This window comes from Poecilia reticulata, linkage group LG16, assembly GCF_000633615.1.
Source record: "Poecilia reticulata strain Guanapo linkage group LG16, Guppy_female_1.0+MT, whole genome shotgun sequence".
In the NCBI taxonomy this organism is placed as follows: Eukaryota; Metazoa; Chordata; class Actinopteri; order Cyprinodontiformes; family Poeciliidae; genus Poecilia; species Poecilia reticulata.
In genome coordinates, this window is record NC_024346.1 from 4,550,806 (window position 1) to 4,571,334 (window position 20,529).

A 20,529-nucleotide genomic window follows, 5' to 3' on the forward strand; every position below is an offset into this window, starting at 1 on the left:
TGTAACTCATGAAAGATGTTTCTCTACAAGGAAAATTTTTTCTCAACAAATCCCCATTCCCAACTCTGATGCTTTCAGTGCTTACTGCTTCACCACAGAACCCCTGCTGCTGTATGAGAGATGAATAGATACACAATTCTTTCCTATTTTCTATGTATTAAATCTTGCTGCTGCATTTTACACAATGCACAGGAGAGTCACAAAGACCAAGGGAAGTTTCAGAACATTGAGCAAGAATATTTTACCATATACAGCTGGTAAAGTAACTATTGAACACGTCAAGGCTTTTCACAGAAAATGTATTTGTATCTATTTACACTTAAATTTTGAACCAGGTATCAGGAACAATCCAAATAATCAACACCTGCAAATAAATCATTAGAAGTTTGTTCACAAATTAAGTTATGGTTAAAAAATCCAGATGACATAAAGACTAAGATTTAACACATTTACAATAAATTCTTAATATAAATCCTGTTTATAGTAACTTCAAGCTCAGGTGGGATTCTGACCAATTCTTTCACACAAGTGAAAGTCTTCATATCTGTAGGTTCTGAGTCGATGTTCTCTGATTTTCATGTCTTTAGACTTTCAATCAGATTTATGTCAGTTGATTAACCAAGCAATTCTTAAATTTTACATCAAGCTTTGGAGGATACCCAACATGGTTTTTTCTAGGAGTGGAATCTTATGCAGTGATTGTACATAAAATCATTTGAGTGCATTAATTACTGGTTTTTTGAAAGAAACTCTCTTTTTGAAGCTCTCTGCAAGTACTCCAGGTCTGCTGAAAACCTCTTTAAATTATTCTTTTGAATCCTCTGCTGAAAAATCTTACAAAGGGCACCTGGCTATGGCTGCTTTATGGTGAACGTATGTTTTCCACTTCCCAATTATGAATCAGGGAGTACAGTACTTACAGGAACATTAACAGGTTTAGAAAATCAGTTGCAGTCATTGCTGTCCTTGCTTTTCCTGTCTTTCCACTCCGTGCAACACTTTGATAATCGACACATTTTTAATGACCATCATTTGATGCCAAACCGACTGGTAATGATTTCATACAACTGGAGCAGGATTGCTTTAAAAACACTGACAAATTTCAGATGACTTTTTGGTGCTTATTTCCTGCACCATAAAACTTCCTTCCACGTTAATTTATGGAGCAGTTTGTTAATAATTTCATTGTATGTTTGGATTATTTGGGTTTTTCCCTCCTCCTGGCTTGAATTTCATGCTAAAATAATATATTTATTAAGTAAAACTTTGATTTCTTATGTACTTATTTTAACCACTGTATTTAACCTCCTACTTGTGTGCAATAAATTGTTAAATTAAATTTGTTGGTGAAGCAATTCAGTAGATTAGCTTGCATTCTCTAACAAGGTTAGTTGCTTCCATTGACTGTGAGTGGATTCACAATTTTTTTTTCTTAACAAATTTATTAATGCATATGGGGTTTATTAGGACCGTTGCAGCAAATTCTGTACAAAACATAGTTTTCATTAAGCCTACATTTCTGAGTTAAAATTATTTTTTTGTTGGTCTGATGTCTAATCTTTGTTGTCACGTTTCATTAGCTCTAGGAGGGAAATTGTCATAATTAACAGAAATGAAGGCTTGAAGATATTATATGTATAATTTAATCAGCATAATGTGTTTGATTACTGAATTGAGCGACTGAAGAAAAGCTATTTTAAATGTCATATTCAATAAACTTTTAAAATTTGACTCTATAGACATGTTAATCCACCTCCATCTAATTAAGGATCTGCCTATCATTTCCCATTCTTCTTGCTTTAAAATCCACCATGAAAACTTATAAATCAAGGCAAAACAACTCATTTTGATTTGTTTATAACAGTATAGCAGCTGGCAGTCATTCCAAGATCCAAGTGCTATACTTTTTGTTTATTTCATTCAAATATCTGGCAGATGAAAAAAGAGCATTGTCCAAAATCTTCCTATCTTTAATTCACTTTATTTCAAAATACATTTCTGACTATTTGCAAAACCCTTCAGGTGGAAAAGAAACCGTACACTGGCTTAATTTTTAGAGTTGAACTGATTAACTTTTCCCACAAACAGCCTGTAGTTAATAAATCATTGTGAAAAATAACGTGGTGTCACAAATTGAATATGTGATTAAAAGATGAACATTTAATTCAATTTGTCTTATAAACAATACTTTTCTGAAATATTTTTGAAAAACATTGACAATTTGGACAGAAGTTATGGTTTTAATATTTTTTTTCCCACCTCAGAAACATGATTATTATGTGTTTTAAACTGCTGAAAATAAAAACTTGCACAAAATATTGATTAAAAAACAGCATACAGCTGAATCGTAGTGTCTTTCTTTGACTCTAGCTCCTTTGTTTTACCAAAATCTGTGTTGCCCCAGCTAGTGTAGTTGGTTTCCAGTTTCATGATCTATTTTTGGGGCTGTGAGGAATGTTGGCCTCTTGCAACCCCCACTCTTTACTTTACTCCATCAAAATCAGAGGAGGGGTTTATTCTTCAGCTTGTTTTGGGAGTGTGTATACCCCCATTGCATGCAAACCCCACATTGCAAAGGTCTGGAGAAGCTCTCAACATTGTTTAGTCAGAAATTGGTTCCAGCTGATTGGCTGGTAGCCAGCATTGGCTTTTGTAAGATAGAGGAGAGAAGGAAAAGCTGGAATGGGGAGAGTAGGAAACTGGAATCTAGCTGTTTTTGTCAGACTGGCTACGTTCCCTGATCCCTTTTAGAGACTAGAACCACAGCATATCTCATGTTTAGATTAGGGGCCCTCAAAAGCCACATCAGCAGCAGCCAGGAGGTCAGATTTCTGCCACCATATCCTCCTGAAACACACCAATGAATCCGTTTCTCTCCAGATCAGATGTACGTCACTTCTCTCTCTCTCTCTCTCTCTCTCTCTCTCTCTCTCTCTCTCTCTCTCTCTCTCTCTCTCTCTCTCTCTCTCTCTCGCTCTATTTTCTACCTCCAATTTTTTCTCAATCTTGGCTTGTTTCTCTTTCTCCCCCTCACTGTAGGCAGTATTATCAGGTTTGTTTGTTTTGGTCTTTTTTTTTTTTTTTTCACCCGGGGTCTTACTGCCAATATTAGGTTTCAAAAAGAAAAAAGCTTCCATTTCAAGCAGCAGCAGGGAACTGTATGAAATGGGAAATTTTAATAAAAAAAATACAATAAGAGGAGAAGAGGCCCCAAACCCTGGAAGTGTAAGAAGCTCCAGAAGTCCTTTCAGCTACATTTCCTGTTTGATATGAACTCAACAAACTTTCTCCAGTGGAAAATATCTACTGCTTCTCTTTCCATAGGCAGCCGATTGATAATGTGGATAAGTGGTCACAACATTTCCTTTCTTAAAAAAATCCATTGAAATGAGGTCAATGAATATTATCCTCAAATGATTCATCCTCCACAAAGACATTTGATACATTGGTCTAAACATAATTTTAACTAATAAAGCTTACGTAGAGCAACAGAAAGTTCTATATTTTAGGAAAGTTAACTTTATTTGTATAGCATATTTCAACAAAAAGCCAGTTCAAAGAACTTTCCATGAAAAGGCATAAGAAAAAAATATTAAGTTACTACATTTAATCTATGATCTCTAATTATTAATCAAAGGCAACTCTAAAGAAATGTTTTTAGTTTTGATTTAAAGACACTCAGTGTTACTTTCAGTTTTCTGGAAGTTTGTTCCAGATAAAACTTATAGATCAGTCAGAAGTGCGTTATAATAAGGGATGAAACATCTAAGAAGGTGTTTCCACAATCAAGGGGAAAATGACAAGAAATGACCCCGTGATGAAATTGACTTTTTTTTTCTACAATCCAGGCTTACTTTGTGCCTTCAAACTAAAACTTCAGACCAAGATCAAAAAATAAAAAACAATATCCACGTTTTCTTTTGCAACTTAGTCTCTTTTCCAATTTGCTTTGTTTGGCCAACATTTTCATGTGGGATAAAATGGTCCCAAAACACTTCATTTAGAGGTAGCAAACAATTTCACTCAGTGGCTGAACAGCTCCTCTATCAGGGAAAATTGCATAATGACTGCCATTAAGCATGGGAACATACAAACTGAGGATATTAGAACAAATAGGCCCATTTGGGGTTCCTTCACAGTGTGGAAAAAAAATTCATTTAAGTGAGGCATGAAAGAGTTTTCTTTTCTTCTGTCCTGTCTTCCCTCCTTCCTTCCTTCCTAGATTCATATTTAACAGATATTGAATACTAGATGGGCTACAGAGGAAATTTTATTTTAAAAAAAATTCTGATACCCTGGCATACAATTCTGTCATACTGACAAAAATTGTATGTCAGATTTTTTTTTTCTAGACAAATTGGAAAAATCATCAAATTAAGTTCAGGTAGGAATTAAAATATTTAGAATTAAATCGTAAAAGCACATGCAGGGTTAAAATAGTTTCTGTACTACAATGTTTTTCCTGAGCAGTGTCTATTAGATGAATCAGTTTCCAGTAAATCTGAATTTTGTTGTTCCAAAGATTTTTGGCAACATGAATATAGAGACCCTCGACAGCTGAATCCGATGTTCCCTACAGTTTCAGTCTGCACAAACGTTTGTGTGTTCATGACAGTAAGGCCCAGAAAGGTGTTTTGTTTTAAGGAGCGGCATGGGACAAACATAAATCTGTTGGGTTCAAGAACAGCACATACTGTACAACAGCTAAAAAAGAAAAAAAAAACAACAAAAATGATTTCACTGTTCTTTTTTTCCTGAAGTTCCAGCTGGCCTTTTCAGACAGCCTGCTTCAGGGTTGTCGTTGAATCTGTCAGATCGGTGTAAATGAATGCCTCTGATGGAGGAACGAGCGGCAGAACGGAGAGAAATCTGCATATATACCTTATGGCGAGCATATGAATAATTTATTGAAGTAGCACTTTAGTATGCAGTGCCACATATTAGCAGTCGCACACAGTGAGGAGAGTCATTTTAGATTTTCAGTAACCAGAGGTCCTTAATCTGTGAACTGTTTGATTCAAAGAAAGCCTCTTCTTTTTGTGTTGAACTTTAAAAACTTCTACTTTGATTCACTTTTGAGAACACTCAGTTTTGAAAAGTTTGTTAAATTTATAGAAGTGAGAAAGTCAATTCTATAAAAAAAATATATCTGTATTCTTTATACCTTTGTAACACTTTTAAACACTGAGTTATATGGTAAATATTTATTTTGATGTTGCCTTACATGGAGGTGATCTATTTTTATGACGTGTTCAGTTAAAGGTTATGAAATAACTCATGTAGGGTAACCTTATCCTTCAGTCATATATCCAGTTATCCTTGCAGGGTCATGGGGGGCTTCATTCTGTCTGCAGTGGTCATTGGGCCAGAGACCCTGGTCACCAGTCCAACAACACAGAGACACACAGGACAAACAACCACACACACGCACACGCACGCACGCACACGCACGCACGCACACACACACACACACACACACACACACACACACACACACACACACACACACACCAAAGGGCAATTTAGGGTAACCAATTTTTCTGACATCCATTATATTAGACTGTGAAAGTCTGGAGAGAGAGAGAGAGAAGGGGGAGTACCCAGAGAGAACTCAATCATGCATGAGTAGAACATGCAAACTCCATCAGAATCTCCCCAAGCCAGGATTTTACTCCAAATTAGAATATGTGCTCTGATGAAACTCGTTTGTCAGAATGAAGAGTCTTTTGAAAATAACAACCTTTAGGCATGTATTAAACATAGTTTTCATTAAGCCTACATTTCTGAGTTAAAATTATGTTTTTGTTGGTCTGATGTCTAATCTTTGTTGTCACGTTTCATTAGCTCTAGGAGGGAAATTGTCATAATTAACAGAAATGAAGGCTTGAAGATATTATATGTATAATTTAATCAGCATAATGTGTTTAATTACTGAATTGAGCGACTGAAGAAAAGCTATTTTAAATGTCATATTCAATAAACTTTTAAAATGTATCGACTCTATAGACATGTTAATCTGCCTCCATCTAATTAAGTTTCTGCCTATCATTTCCCATTCTTCTTGCTTTAAAATCCATCATGAAACGTATAAATCAAGTCAAAACAACTCATTTTGATTTGTTTATACCAGTGTAGCAGCTGGCGGTCATTCCAAGATCATCCCAACTAAACTGGAGGGATGCTCCTTTTTTAAATAAATGCTTGAAATATTTTGTGTGGCGCTATACGTTTTGTTTATTTCATTCAAATATCTGGCAGATGGAAAAAAGAGCATTGTCCAAAATCTTCCTGTCTTTTATTCACTTTATTTTTAGCTTCCAGCTCTGGGCGCAGCAGGGGAATAATAGTTCCTCTCTTGATTTCCTCCTGCTCTGCGCTGACACACTGATGTGTTCTCAGTGGGATTCCTCACCAGATTTTACGGGCTGGGGATAAAGATGCACACACAGTGCACCGTCAGTTCAACTGTTCATAAATCATTTCAGACTCTCGAAACGGGCCCCCCTCATTAAAACTTATTTAAACTTGACTGCCTCCGAGGTTTGGGTTTGACACAGAAGGAAGCACGTAAGCGTTTTATTGTTTGCCGCCGTTCTTTTGTCACTGTGTACTTTATGCTCATTATGTTGTCGCTGCTGGGTGAATGCCACACTCTTGCAGACAATAACTTGTGCAGCTGTGAAAAATATTGCTCACGCGCTCGCTGTCACCCAGCGTTGTTGTGGAGTTTCGTGGTGGTAGGAGGAAGGCCACAGGATCCATGGAGCTCGAGTTGAGAGAAAAATAAAACAATAGCTTTAAAAATCAAGCTGGAAAATAAAATTCTACTGATTAGAATAAAGTTTTAATCAACAAAAATTGATTGTGGGTCTGAAAGTCGAAGAAAAGCTCTAAATGTCGTGATTCTGCATGAGTCTTTACTGTGGGGATTGTGACTAATGGCTATTGATTGTGGTTAATGCTGGTGACATTAAGAACAAGAAGCAAACAGGTCTGAGTCTTGATGTTATTCCCTGAATCACAGAGCGGATAGACAGAGCAGCAGACAGGATCACATGATTGAACAATCCTCTGACTGTAGGCTGATGATGAAGCGTGTGATCCACCCTAATATGACCATTCAGAGTTTGATTAGCCATATGACCAGCAGTTCTGCCTCTAACATGTGCTTTAACATTAACAATAGTGCAACAACGTTTTTATTTTTTAGTTGCAATGGAAAGAAAATAAGAATCAATAAAAATGTGAATCAACAGGTTAATTACACTTGGAAATTAATTCTGGCATGTGTCTGTGAATTTCTAATTATTAATCAAATGTTTCTGCCACTACACTGCCACTACACTGCAAAAACACAAAATCTTGCCAATTTTTCCTTGTCTAGTTTCTAGTGCAAATGTTTCTGTACACTTGAAATATTACAAAACTAACTTGCATGTAACTTTTCAGTAAGATATAGTAGCTTGTTTTAATTCTATAATTAATATTGACATTTAAAAAATCCACTAGTGGAATTAGAAGATTATTTATCTTATTACAAGACATACTGTATGTCAAAAAATCTGCCAGTGGAATTAGTATTTTTATGTAAATATGAAGGAATTATCATCCATATTTACTTTAACTGAAAGTGTACAGATTTATTACACACAGGTTAATTTTGAAAATGGTTTGGTCTCTTATGCAGCACATGATCAACACAAGTTGTTTTAAACGGATGTAAAAATGAAATGTCTCGAGTTGAGCTAATGAAAACCCAAAATTCAGCTTTTTTTAAATATTAAAATGTTAAAAAATATAAAATCATTTTAATATATTATGTACTATAAAGTAGATGCACTATATATTTGGGTGGAGCTCCTTTTATATGTTGGGAAGGTTTTTATATTAGAATTGAACAGAAACAGCCTTTATTTTCCCACACCAGGAAAATTCAGGTGTAACAGCAGCAACAGATTTAAAGGTTCACACAAAAAGTTCTTAAATTGTTCCAAAGGAGAATTTAGAAAAGTCACATAATGTTATTAAATGTTGCTAGTTTTAGGAGATTTTTAAAATGCCCATCTGAACCTACAGACTACTCATCCAGCTATAAAAGGATAACTGTCATAATTATCACATTTCTCCGTGTTCATTAGTTAATAAACAGATAATTTATGATCATCACATCTGCTTGTTTTTTTTTTTTTTTCTATTCATCACTAATTAAAAAAAACAACAACGCAGCAATTAAAGCGTTGAATTGTTTGGTTGGTTAGAAGGACACTGTAATTTTAGGCGCATCGTTTGTGCCAGGCTGCACACGGATCCTGTTTTTTCCAGCCTTTGTTAAGGCAGAGCTGAAGAGGGTGATAGGTGTTGTTTGGTTGGCTTGGTGGCAGGCTAGTGTCTCATTACCAGACTAACATCCAGTGAACTCAGTGTTCTTCACACTTCATGGTCTCCTCATTTCCTTCTTCCACTAACAAACCGTCTCCCTGTGTCTGTTATGCAGAAGCTGTTTGTCTTCACGGGACCCTTACTGCATTTGGCTCAAGTCAGACAGCTGTGTCACAGTCTCACCTGGATTCAAGTAAGTCACACACACACAGACAGGCACACAGTTAGTGCTAATAGCTGTTTCATACTTGTAACCTGGGAGGGCAATGCAATCATCAGGTGATGATTGACTTTCTTAGCTGTCATGACTGAATTATTTTAAAGTGCATGTCAAAGCCTGTCAAAGTCATTTACCCGTATGTGGTGCACAGCAGTGCTAATGCAGTATATTATCACAAGAGTCTCCAACTAATGGAGTCTGTTTTTAAAGGAAATGATGAAAGTCCCTGTGTCTTAAGTTCCAAAGTAGATGTATTTTGAAAATTTTACAATTATTTGGATATGTTTTAATTAATCCAATTAGCTTTAATCCTGACAATGTATGGAAAGTGACAGTTTCTTTGCTTACTTTTCAAAATAAAAGTGTTCTGGGGAGTGCTTACAACAGGCATTGAGACGACACTACATGTTTAGATCCAGGCTCAAATAAAGTGAAAAATTTTATATTTCAAAAGCTAAATGCAATTATTTGTTGCTTAAAAAATTGTTTGTTGTTTGAAAAAAATGCTTATAAAAAAGAAAAAAATGCTAACAGTGGTTATGAATAGAATCCTGTGGAAAATAGACACATTGTAGGAAATTTTGAAGGTTTAAAGTGGCAGATTATGTTGGACTGTGGACATAAGACTTGTTGTGGAATAACTGTTTTATTGGAGTATGTTAATGTACTAATGATCAATAAGTAGAATTAATTAATTAATTTGCAAAGCCCCTCTTCTTTCAATGATATGAAACTACAAATTGTTAGTTGGGCATTATTTTGCTTTTCTGAGTGGTTTGACAAAAGCATTTACAGTGTCTATAGTTAATATTGAATCCTTGATTAGCATACATCATTATAGTCTCAAAAATCTTAGCTTTTCAGTTATGTATAATATGTATACGTACATAACGACGACTTTGCAAAAATAATGTTAAACTTTATGTCTTAGGGACATAAGAATGAGTATAGATGTCACACCGTAAACACAGTAAGCTTGGCGTAAAAAATTAATATTTTTTGTTGTTTGTGTTATTGCTTTCCTTCTCTGGACATTTGAGATTTATTTTATCTACGCAATGCACAATTATTGTAATCACCATGACAAATTTTAAATTGTATAATTATGCCAAAAAAAGCATTAGATTTTTTTTTTTTTTTTTTTTTTTTTTCTGAGGAACACAATCCCACATTTAAAAAAAAACATAAGAAATGATCAGGGGGATCACATTTATTGACTCTTCTACCAAATTCAACCAGTTTCATTTTTCCAGCTTCACTGTTTTAATATGATCAGTGTCAAAGAAGTCCTATGGCTAATCCATTAATTACTTGTTTTTCTTGGGAAAGTCATGGTGTAACACCATGGTCCATTCCTCTTATGATCCACTATTTAAGAGAGGGAACACAAAAGAAGATGCCATTCACATAAAGAAAATGCTTCTTGATCTCTTTGAGTCAGTTTTTTAAAATAAATATTTGATAAATATATAGAAAACCGCCCAGTGCCAACTGCTTGGTAAGATGAAGGATCAGTGATGCTGTGTCACTGTTTCTCTCCCAACGCTTTACCTAGGAACCTCATCAAAGATCGTGATAAACTCTTGCTGTATGTCAGTACATAAAGTTAGCATTTATAGAACTTCATTAAAAATTCCAATTTAAACTGGAGAGCAAAAATGAAATCATGCTGAGTGTGACTAACAAATATTTTTTGACAGTACCTCTTTGTCTCCATTCTTTTTTAAGACATTTGGATTAACCGGAGTTTGAAATTGTAACACTCAAGAGGTTGTTCTTTTGTTCCTGTTAATGTTGCATCAGTAATTTTCTGCCTGACATGATTTATTGTCTTTAATAATAAATATCTGAAGATCAAAAGTTTTCAGATTTGCTCCGAGCAGGATGTTGCAGCTGTTAATTATTTTTTGGTCTGAGTGTTAATAAGTGGTGAGATCAGTCTCAGAGGTGTTTGCTTGGTCTGATAGCATGAGCGGTCATATAGAGACATTATTAGTTTTGTAACTTGAAGCATCAAAGGGCAGATTTGCAACTTTGTCAATAATGTGCAGCCAAGCAAATGGAGAAGCAATAAATTTCACATCTCCTCTAACTCCTCCAATGAGTCGCGCAGATGCCCATTTAATCTGGTCTGAGGACAACCTCTAAATAATCAATAGCTAATCTAGAATTGGACAAGTGGGCAACATCAACATGATGAATATTTGATCACTGCTTTCTACTCTGATAGTTGGTTGACTCATATTGTGCATCATTCTTGTTTGTTGACAACCAGCTGCGGTGTGTGAATTCTGTCCAAGGGGATGGATGCAGCGCACATGTTGCTGTTTTTTTATAGATCCACTTATAAACAAGCTTCTAAACATCTGAGCAGGTGGAGCAGCTGAAGGGCAAAGGTAATGAGTTAGCTCTGATGTTAGATTAGCACAACAAAGTGAAGCATTTCAAATGACATTTGTAGGGAGCTTTTTGTGCTATTTATACCTTTAATGCCAGGTGCATCACATTTCTATTCATTGTTTTCACATCAAAAATGTTGATGAGCATTAGGAGAGAAAAAAAAAACATTATTTAGAGCCAAATATTTCTTCATGTAATTACTTTGGTTTCATATTTTATCTGAAAAGCAAACACTAACCGTTGGTAGGGCGTACATCCTGAACCTGAGCAGGTCTCCAGTCTATTACTGGCCAACACAACCATGCACATAAACACACACTTTTACCTAGAGGCCTTTTAGAGACTAATTAACCCAACATGCATGTTTTGCAGGAGGACAGAATCCGTCCATTGAGACCATGCCAACTCCATTCAGGGAGACCCTGGCTGGGATTTGAACTCATGTCATTGTTGCTGCAAGGCAACTGCGCTAACTGTGGAAAATATGGAAATGTGACGTAAAAAATGTGATGTAACATTGGTTTAAGGATACCTTATAATGACCTATATCTGAGAGCTTTAACTATTCTTGTGTTGCATCTGTATGCAGGCTGTGTTGAACATATTGGAGGATGTCGGTTGAATTTCTTTGTTCCACTTAGACCAGACATCATTATCATGGTTGTTTTGTTGCATCTTTCAGGTTTTGGTGCAGTTTGTTGTTCACATGTAAAGAGTTCAATTAATCACACTGCTGGTTATTTTTGAAAGGTACCCGCTATGACAAAGCTTAAAATAAATTGATTAAAGACAGTCTCATAATTTTTGATTGGCATCCACTTCACACCACTGCTGCATGTCAGAGGACTAAGTAGCTGCAAAATTTTAATTAGACTTCCATGAGCAAGGAACAGGTTAATTACTCCAAACCTCGACTCCTCTCTTTCCGTTGGTTTAAAACCCATCCCATAAAATAAGAAGTGGGTTTCGTCTGCATGTGTTTCAGTTTCACAGCAGTGTGCTGCCTTGTCTAAGAAAATATGGATGGAAGACGGATGGGTGGTTGGGTCGACAGATGGATGCAATAAAGGGCGGGGGAAGAGGGCAGTTAAAAGTGCTATTTTCTTGTCCTGATCATCAAGGACTGTGTGCCTGTGTGGTTGATGTACAACCTGCTGCTAAATCACCACACTGGGTGTTTTTCCTGTCTTCCTTCCCATCTGTAGTGGTTGTAAACTGTTGCTGCCGCCTGACATGACTCTGCATGCATCACCGTCACACACAGAGCCAGAGAAGGAGAGCGCCACATCCACCGCCAGCCGCTTTCCTATAGATTATCTTGAAGGCTGAAAATGTGCCGACCTGGAATTATTGCATATCTTCTGCTTGGTCACTCAGACATATTACTTTCTCTGCCCTCACATGGAAAGGAACTAATGGATTTTTTTCCCACTGCATGTTTTGTCTGTGCACTCCGATATTTACCCATTAGAATATATCTGGTTGTTTGCTGTTATTAATATTGTTGTGCATGGGAGTAAAAAAAAAACTGAGTATTTGATAACTTTATTGGTCAACTTCTGATGCATGTTTCTTTCATTCATTCACTTGTTAGTTTTTTTTTAATATACCACCCATACTGGCCTGTAAAGCAGCATGTCTGACTTGTTGATTTTCACCCCTTGAAGGTATAAAGTTTATATGTGGCAGGCGACACAAAAGATCATATTAATGTGATCTTGCAAAACTCGTCTCTCATACCCATTTTGTTTTCATTTTTCCAACCCCCTTTTAGTGCACCAGCCATGATTTGCAGTCTCACAAGTCCAACAAATGCAACACCTATAATTTGTATGTTTTGTGTTATTAATAATGCTGTAATCGGCTATTTGTACTGAGCTTCATTCACAGTGAAGAAAATGCCAGTCAAGGACATTCATTTGTCCATAAATAGAAGTCTTTTTCATAGCTTTTTGAAAGAAAATGTATGTAGATTTTTTCTTTTATCTGAAGCTCTCCATACTAAACTAATGAAAGAAGGGCTGCTAATGATGACATGAAGGAGATTAAAAACCCACCTACTCGTTTTAATCAGCAGGACGAGGAGCTGAGGCAGATGAGGCAAGTACAAACGCCCATTAAATTGGGGAAAAAAAGTCAAACTAATAACTTATATTTTATATCTTTGATTTCAGATGTAATTTCATCAACTAGTTGCAGCTCAATACACACTAAACATACCTTGCAATCCTTGATAAGTTGATAAATGTTAACAAATATCCCACTAAGCACTATTTGATGAGCGCCCCCAGATGTTCAAACTGTGTTAAAACAGGTGTGAGCTTTAACACATTAACGTAACAAAGCCTTTTTATTTAGTGTCAAATCTGGGCAACTACAGGCTGAAATAACTAATGGTGATCTCTTAAGATGGGTCATTGAAATTAAATAAACTGAATGTAAAGAAGCATCTTAAACTTTGGGGAAGCTATTTTTTTCCACTTATTTGCTTTTAAAGACTTTTCTGACTCAAATGAAGACTTCTGTAATTGTTGCTCCGAAGTGCAGCAAGATGTGCTCTACAGATGCAGCAGCGGAAGTGCTGATGTGGCTTCATGCTAGTGGGGCCCGCAGAGTTACTTGCCGAAGTTTGATTTATGAGCCGCTTTTAGTGTGCAGGACAAAGCCACGCTGGAAACCAGTGGACCAGAACCTTGGAGAGATCAGCCAAAAAAATCTTGTCCAAACCCAACAACAGTATCAGATTTCTACCAGAAAGCTAGAGAGAGAGAGAGAGAGAGAGAGAGAGAGAGAGAGAGAGAGAGAGAGAGAGAGAGAGAGAGAGAGAGAGAGCTGTATGCACAGAAAGAAAACATCACAATGGGGAAAAAGAATCTGAGGTCTGGGTAACGGAGTTGAGCAGAAGAGGTAAAGATTTTATTTTACAGATAATATTTTAGAATAATGATAGGGAGGAAAATAAGTCTGCTTTTTTTATTTGGGTTTTTAAATTTGAGAGGAAAAAAAAACAATCTGCTGCACTTAGATTTTAGACTTGCATGAAGGAATATAGCTTATTTTTATCAAGGCAACTGAAGAATAGCTTGGAAAAGGGGAAAAAAGGAAGGAGCATCATAAAGGATGATAAGAGTAGCAATGACAGAAGAGAACGATGAGCTGATGTGAATCAGGCAGCAGCAGAGCCCACAGTTGGATTTGAAGAATCTCAAAGTCATCTACCTCCTGGTACTCACTCTTTTCATGGACCATCAGTCCTTTTTTTTTTATTCCTTTCCTCCTTTCCTATCCAGAGGAGGCATATATTTTAATGGCTGATTTGTGGTGGCTCAAAATGATAAAGAAGAAAGAACAGAAAGATTTTACATGAAAAGACTGTGGCTGAACCTCTCTGCTTTTTTCCCTTCTCTGGATGTTTAGTCTTGTGTCATCCATAATGCATTCGACAAAGTCCCTGTCACCAAAGCATTGCCCTGAAACAAAAGGCTGCTGAGGCAGAAGGAAGGAAACGGTTCCAGGAAAGGGGAAGCAAATCACCTGTGGTGTGCAGGTGGAAAAATCTTTTAAACAAAAAGCTGCTTAGATTGGTGCATCTCGCATTACATCCATGAAAGTTGATTGATTTAGTTTCCTAACTACTTACTAATTATTCATACACTACCTTTAATATTCACCAAAATATTTTTTTGTTGCAAAAATTATATTTTTTAGTCTGTTGCTTGATATTTTGAAAGCTACAAGTAATTATCATGCCTGCTTAAAAAAAATCATAGCTACATTTATTTATTTAACATTTTTTTATCCACCTCGGCACGGAGAGAAGGAATATAAAATATATGATGCAGATTTCTGTTATCTTTTGATTTCTGCCCTGGGACAATTTTATCGTTGGTCATTTTCACAAAATGAACTAGACTGGTGACAATTGGTAATTGTGTGTTAGATGGCTACCTTCATGTTGCTCAAATAGTCAAATATGAATAAATAGAAACCTCAAAAGTATAAAGGAGGACGTTGATTGGTGCTTGCTGAAGTCTGTTGAAGCAGCTGAAATAGAGTCGACATGTTCCCTCTGAAAATCCAGCTTCTTCTTAAACAGCTGCTTACAGTTTTGTCATGTTCATGATTCAAGGCTGTAGGTTGTATGAAATCAAATTTTCTGATTGTTTTAATCGGATTATTTTTTCCTTCTGACAAACTAAACAACTCTTTGAGGAATAAATATTCCATCAGTGCAATATATTTACTTCAACTCCTTTAATAAAATTGAAATGTAGAGTATTTACTCATACTTATTTGCTTATGTTTCTACTGTAATGCCATACAGATGTAAGCATCTATGATGGGATGTTTTTGAAATTTTAACAAGTTCTCAGACGGGTTATTAGGTAGAATTGCACCAGATTTTTGGACATGATTGAAAGCAACAGAGCTGCTTCTCCAGATGTCGAGTGCAGCTGTCCCAGAATTTCTCTCTATACGAGACATATAGTAATATATAATAAAATATGTTCCTACTTTTATGACTGTCTTCAAATTACAAATGTATTCACTTTGCCCGTCATATTTCTAATATTGTAATAAAGACAAGCATGTAGCTCTTGTGACTTTATCACATATTTTTCAATACAGTTGGCTACACAGTGTCTAATATCTTCCGTATGTTGCTCCGTATATCTTTGAATCCTGTAGTTGTTAAATTATTTGGCAGAGACCGACCTTATCTGGATGAGAGTTTGGCTTGGTGTGTGAGACTGTATTCATTAAAGTTAAAGGCTGCCAGCCAACAGCTTATTTTATGTCTGATCTGTCGAGTAAAATCAATAGGGTCTCTCTGAGTGCGACACTCTTTTATTGTCAGCCAGAATCCAAATAAAGAACCCCCAGGAAAACCAACATGCCATGTGGAGATACTGCCCAATATTGTTAGATGATGTTGATTGCAGTGTTACCTGCAGAGGACCAGCTAAAGAGTGGGAAAACAAAGGGGAGGTAGCTGGTTTCTTGTTTAGAAAGTTGATTGAATTAAAACTAATTAATCATGTTTGTGTTCAGCTGCTTTCTGCTTATGAGAGCCAATTACCACTATCCAGTCTTGTTTTTCTGAAACATAAAGGGAACATGCTTTCCCACTATCCGTCACAGCTTTTCCTTTACAAACATCAATACACTACATTTAGTCAAATTACGTTCCCAGCCTTCATGCTGAGGTCGACATGTTTTTATCTTGATTTAAACAGATTTGAGTTGAGGACATTTTTTTTTTTTCATTCTTTTTACAACACTTTACACTTAAATGTAAAATTAGCGTGACCTAAACCATGTTCATATTTAGCACAAGGCTAATTTAAAGGATTTTATTTTCGTAGTGCATTACAAGGTGTGTTTGTTGCAGTAGTGATTAGCTGATCAGAGTGCTCACACCTCTTCACCTGTCTTTAAGATGCAGCCTGGTGTTTGTTTGCTTTTCCTTCTGCATTATTGTTTTTTTACTACTTTTTTTTTTAATTTTGAGTTTTTGAGAAACTTTTCTCCCATACTGCAATGCACATACTAATTGGTTTGTTATAGGGGGAGAGGAGTGCATGAATGCTTATACAAAGTGGATACTGGATCATTACACTGGAGCTCGTGCTGTTTATAGGTTTGTGTCTGTTTTATTTTGGTTCAATGCACCGTGTGGGAGGATAACTGGCATTGGTGGGAAACTCACCACGGTTAAAGGCGCTCGACTCAATCTTATTACTCAACCATCGAGCGGATGAGTCTGGATGAGCCGTCGATTTCTAACGGATGTGAAAGGGAAAGATTGAGCGTTTAAATGAGGAAGAACAGCGTAAAAATTGTAGACTCGTTTTAATCATCGCAGCAGAAAGTTGGCTACCAGGCTTTCTGTTCAGTTTGAAACGGTTCAGAAGGTGAATTAGGGAAAACATCCGCACTTTTGCTTTGCCAAAACATCAGCACTTTTATGCTGATGTTTTGGCAACATCAGCATAAAAGTGGCAAGAATTTTTCAGTGAAAGTTTATCTTTTTTTTCCATTTGTAGTAGAACACTTCATTGAAGTGTGTCTCAGTTTCTGGGTGTTAAATAAGATTTAATCCAAAGAATATGCGGCTAAGATTAATTAGGCAGGCACTGATATTTATTTATTTGATGCATTTTAATCTATTTGCATGTTAAGCAAATAGATATCTCTGACAATCACTGAATGCATTTTTGTTTTAATTATTATTTTTTATGCTTTCTCTAATCAAGTTGACTAAAAACCAGTTATTTTATTTTGCTTTGGGTTTTTTTTTTTATGTATTTCATCGAAGAATAAACATGCAATAACTATTGAATGTCTTGTAGAGAAAATATTTATATTTTATTTTTCTTCAGTCACTGAGAAGTAGTGCATTATTTAGTCAATAATTTAATGCTCAACACTTGAGTATCCAAATAGTATCAATTTCTTCATGTCAAAATCCATGATAAACAAACTACTAAAGAGGTTGTGACAGTAATCCTCCCATGTCTGCGCGTTTGTTTCCTGTAGATATATATACGACTCTCTGTATAATCTCTTGATGCCATTAACAGCAGGAGGTTCAGCAGAAGGAAGATCGTCTCCATAAATATCATCGGTAAATGACAGGTTTTTCTCTCAGTAGCTCTGGATCAACACAGTAGCTCTGGATCAACACACTTGTCTCTGCACTATTTTTCTCTGACACTCCACAATCACACACTGAAACCGTCATTGCAGAGCAGAGAAACTGTAGGTACCAATTTTACCAGTGGTAGCCTTGATGCAGCTACAAAAAGTGCTGCGCACAAGTAAACTGGGAAGAAGTCGCCCCAGAAAACTACAACTCCTCAAAAATAAACTTTTATGATCTGCACTGCAGCCTTGATGGCAAATTTAATGGCAGATTTTCCCCTCGGTTCTTCGTGCCCCTTTGTCCCAACATCAGAAACGCGCTGACCTTCGCCAGACACAAAACAGATTAAATTGTAGCGCCGTGCACTTACCTCCCGATCTCCAATCAGTCGTCCGGGTGAAATCAATTTTGTAAAGAGGTGCTTTGTTTGGGAAGGACATGTCAGTGAAATGGATTGATGTAAATTTACTGACTAGTTTCTTTGTTGCTGTTTGTGTGTGTTTGTTTATGTTCAGAGGCGGGTTTGAACAGGACGTGGAGAACGGCTACCATCAGCATCCTGATACCTGTCACGGTGAGATGGAGTCCATTTCAGTCTTAATGTGCAGCAGGTTTATGTCTGATTATCGTTGAAGTAGCAAAAGGAGTCCTCCACTTTGGAAGTCACTGGTGCCTTTTATGATGATACCTCAGCGAATTTCAGAGAAATTACTCAAAATCCCAAGTATCTGTATTTGTGAATTGATCACAGTGCGTTGATCATACTGAGGCTCTGAAGTTGTGTTTTATGTTTCATGAGTCTCACTGCAACTGTCCCAAACGCACCAAAAGGATGTCACTTTCTTTTTGGTGTGCTTTCCAGGCGCAGATGCTTAATTTCGACTTAACTCTCCAAACGATGCTAGTATCCTTCAAACAACTGCTGCTTGCCATCTCTTTCTCATGGATGAATGGAAAACCTGCAGCTTATCATAATACACAGCATATGCCGATTCCCATATCAGGCCGCTTTACTACCAAAGTTCTTCAGAGACTTTCTTTAGCTCAACTCAAGTAGCACTTAAGTTGATGTTTGAAAAGCAGTTTTGTCCACTGAATTTGCCATCTGTGCTTTTAGCCCTTGTGTCAAACCTTTTTGACCATTTTGAATGTTGTAAAAAAATTGCTTATAAACATGCTGTAGTAATATAAGTTGGAAGAACCTACAGTAACGTATCATACTTTGTTATAATAACTTGTATTTCTTTCTCTACAGATGTCTTGGCGACCACACGCAAGCACAACCCAGCACTAGATTCAGCTTTTGGTCAGTGGACTTATTTTTTTCTATTTTTTGTTTACCTGCTTCTGCTGATTTAGCAGATGCAGATCATCAGAGTTTTATTTAATTTTATTATTTGAATATATTTTGTTGTTTTGTTTTTTTTCTCTCTGATACTCGGATGATATTTTTATGACCATTTTGGAAAATATGGAGTGAGACCCTAATGATTCGGGCATTATTTTCTTAAGAACTATTTCTGGAGTGATTACATACAAAAACCTCAAAGCCAATTGAAAATATTTTTGGGCCTTATTCACCTCTGCCTTACATTTAATTTCAGAAGCTCCTTGATTTTGATTCAAGAAGCAAAAATACTTGATTCAGGAAAAGATTCTGACTAAACAGCTTTAAAAAAAAGCAGAACTAATGTCAAGGCTTCCCTTTGTGTGAGACTGATTCTGAAATGTGACAACTCTCACTGATTTCTTTTAAATATGGACTTGTTTCCAGATTCCAAACAATTTTACATTTTAGCTAAACCACCAAAACACAAACTAACAAAAATGTTTATGATCATAATCAGCTCTGAGATTAATCCTCAGAGCCGATGTGCTCTTGGAAAAACTTCAAACCTACTTCCTCTCTATAAGTGGATGAGTTTTTTTCTCTTTCATATCCAGAATGTAAGCATAGTTAAAGTTAACAATGTGGGAGGTTTCAGAATATTCCAGTGAGGCAGCTAAATGGCCGGAGCCTCTTCTCCCTCTCTGCCAGTTTGACAGTTTAAACATTGAAGCCATTGTGTGGGGCATCACTCCTCTGATGGACCAGGAGCTCTGCTGGCCAAGCTGCCTAATGCCCTGTATCAAGAAAGATCATCATCCCTGTCACGTCCCATTTCTTCTCCCGCCAGCCAGACTGAGCAGCTCCTGGCAAAGTCGGAATGGAAAGCAAAATGCAGCGAGGCTGGCGATATCTCATGAGACGGAGGCGGCGCCGTCGGATGCTCTCACAATGCAACATTTGCCTTTATATTTACATCTAAAGCTCCCAATGCGTCATTTTTCAGGGATTTTTAAGTTTTATTTTCAAATAGCATATAATGCCTCATCTCTGCAGCTGATTAGATTAGCCTATCATGTTAGAAGATAACAGACATTATAGCTCAGATGAACCATGTTGTCTGAAAAGAGGCCTTGTTCTTGCCAAAGCCTTCGCTCTGGACCACTGCAGCCCCTCAGTAAGCCTCCCAACTGGAGGAATTGCCTCTCACTCGATAGCAAGATTTGATGAGCAACCCTACAGCTTAATCCTGCTGGGTTCTCACCACCAAGATGCTTCACAGCACTGTTTGAAATGCTCAACATGCAGCCTGATCCTCAAATGTTGTCTAATTGTTTTGTGTTTTCTTTTTTTTTTTTTCCGCAGTGATTCCCACAAAAAGCCTTTTAAGTCTCGCCACCAAAAGATCAATTATTGGCTTTTCGAGACAATAAAATGCTCCATATGTCGAACAAAGCTGTTATCACAAGGGATTCTGTTTCCTTTAAAGAAAAAAACCACATACAGGATTCATGTCTTTCTTTTATGCTTCTGCCACCTACACAATCACAGCAGGCA

General features: G+C 36.6%; 1 protein-coding gene across 3 annotated transcripts in view; it reads left to right on the forward strand.

The window, feature by feature from the left end:
- The window catches only part of sema6cb (semaphorin 6Cb), a 163,364-nt gene that overhangs the window by 123,423 nt on the left and 19,412 nt on the right, over positions 1-20,529 (forward strand). For all 3 annotated transcript variants that reach the window (XM_008430890.2, XM_008430892.2, XM_008430893.2), the window contains exons 18-20: positions 8,495-8,572; positions 18,161-18,219; positions 18,901-18,951. In XM_008430890.2, the coding sequence (XP_008429112.1) occupies positions 8,495-8,572; positions 18,161-18,219; positions 18,901-18,951 (188 nt within the window). The remainder of the gene's footprint in view (positions 1-8,494; positions 8,573-18,160; positions 18,220-18,900; positions 18,952-20,529) is intronic.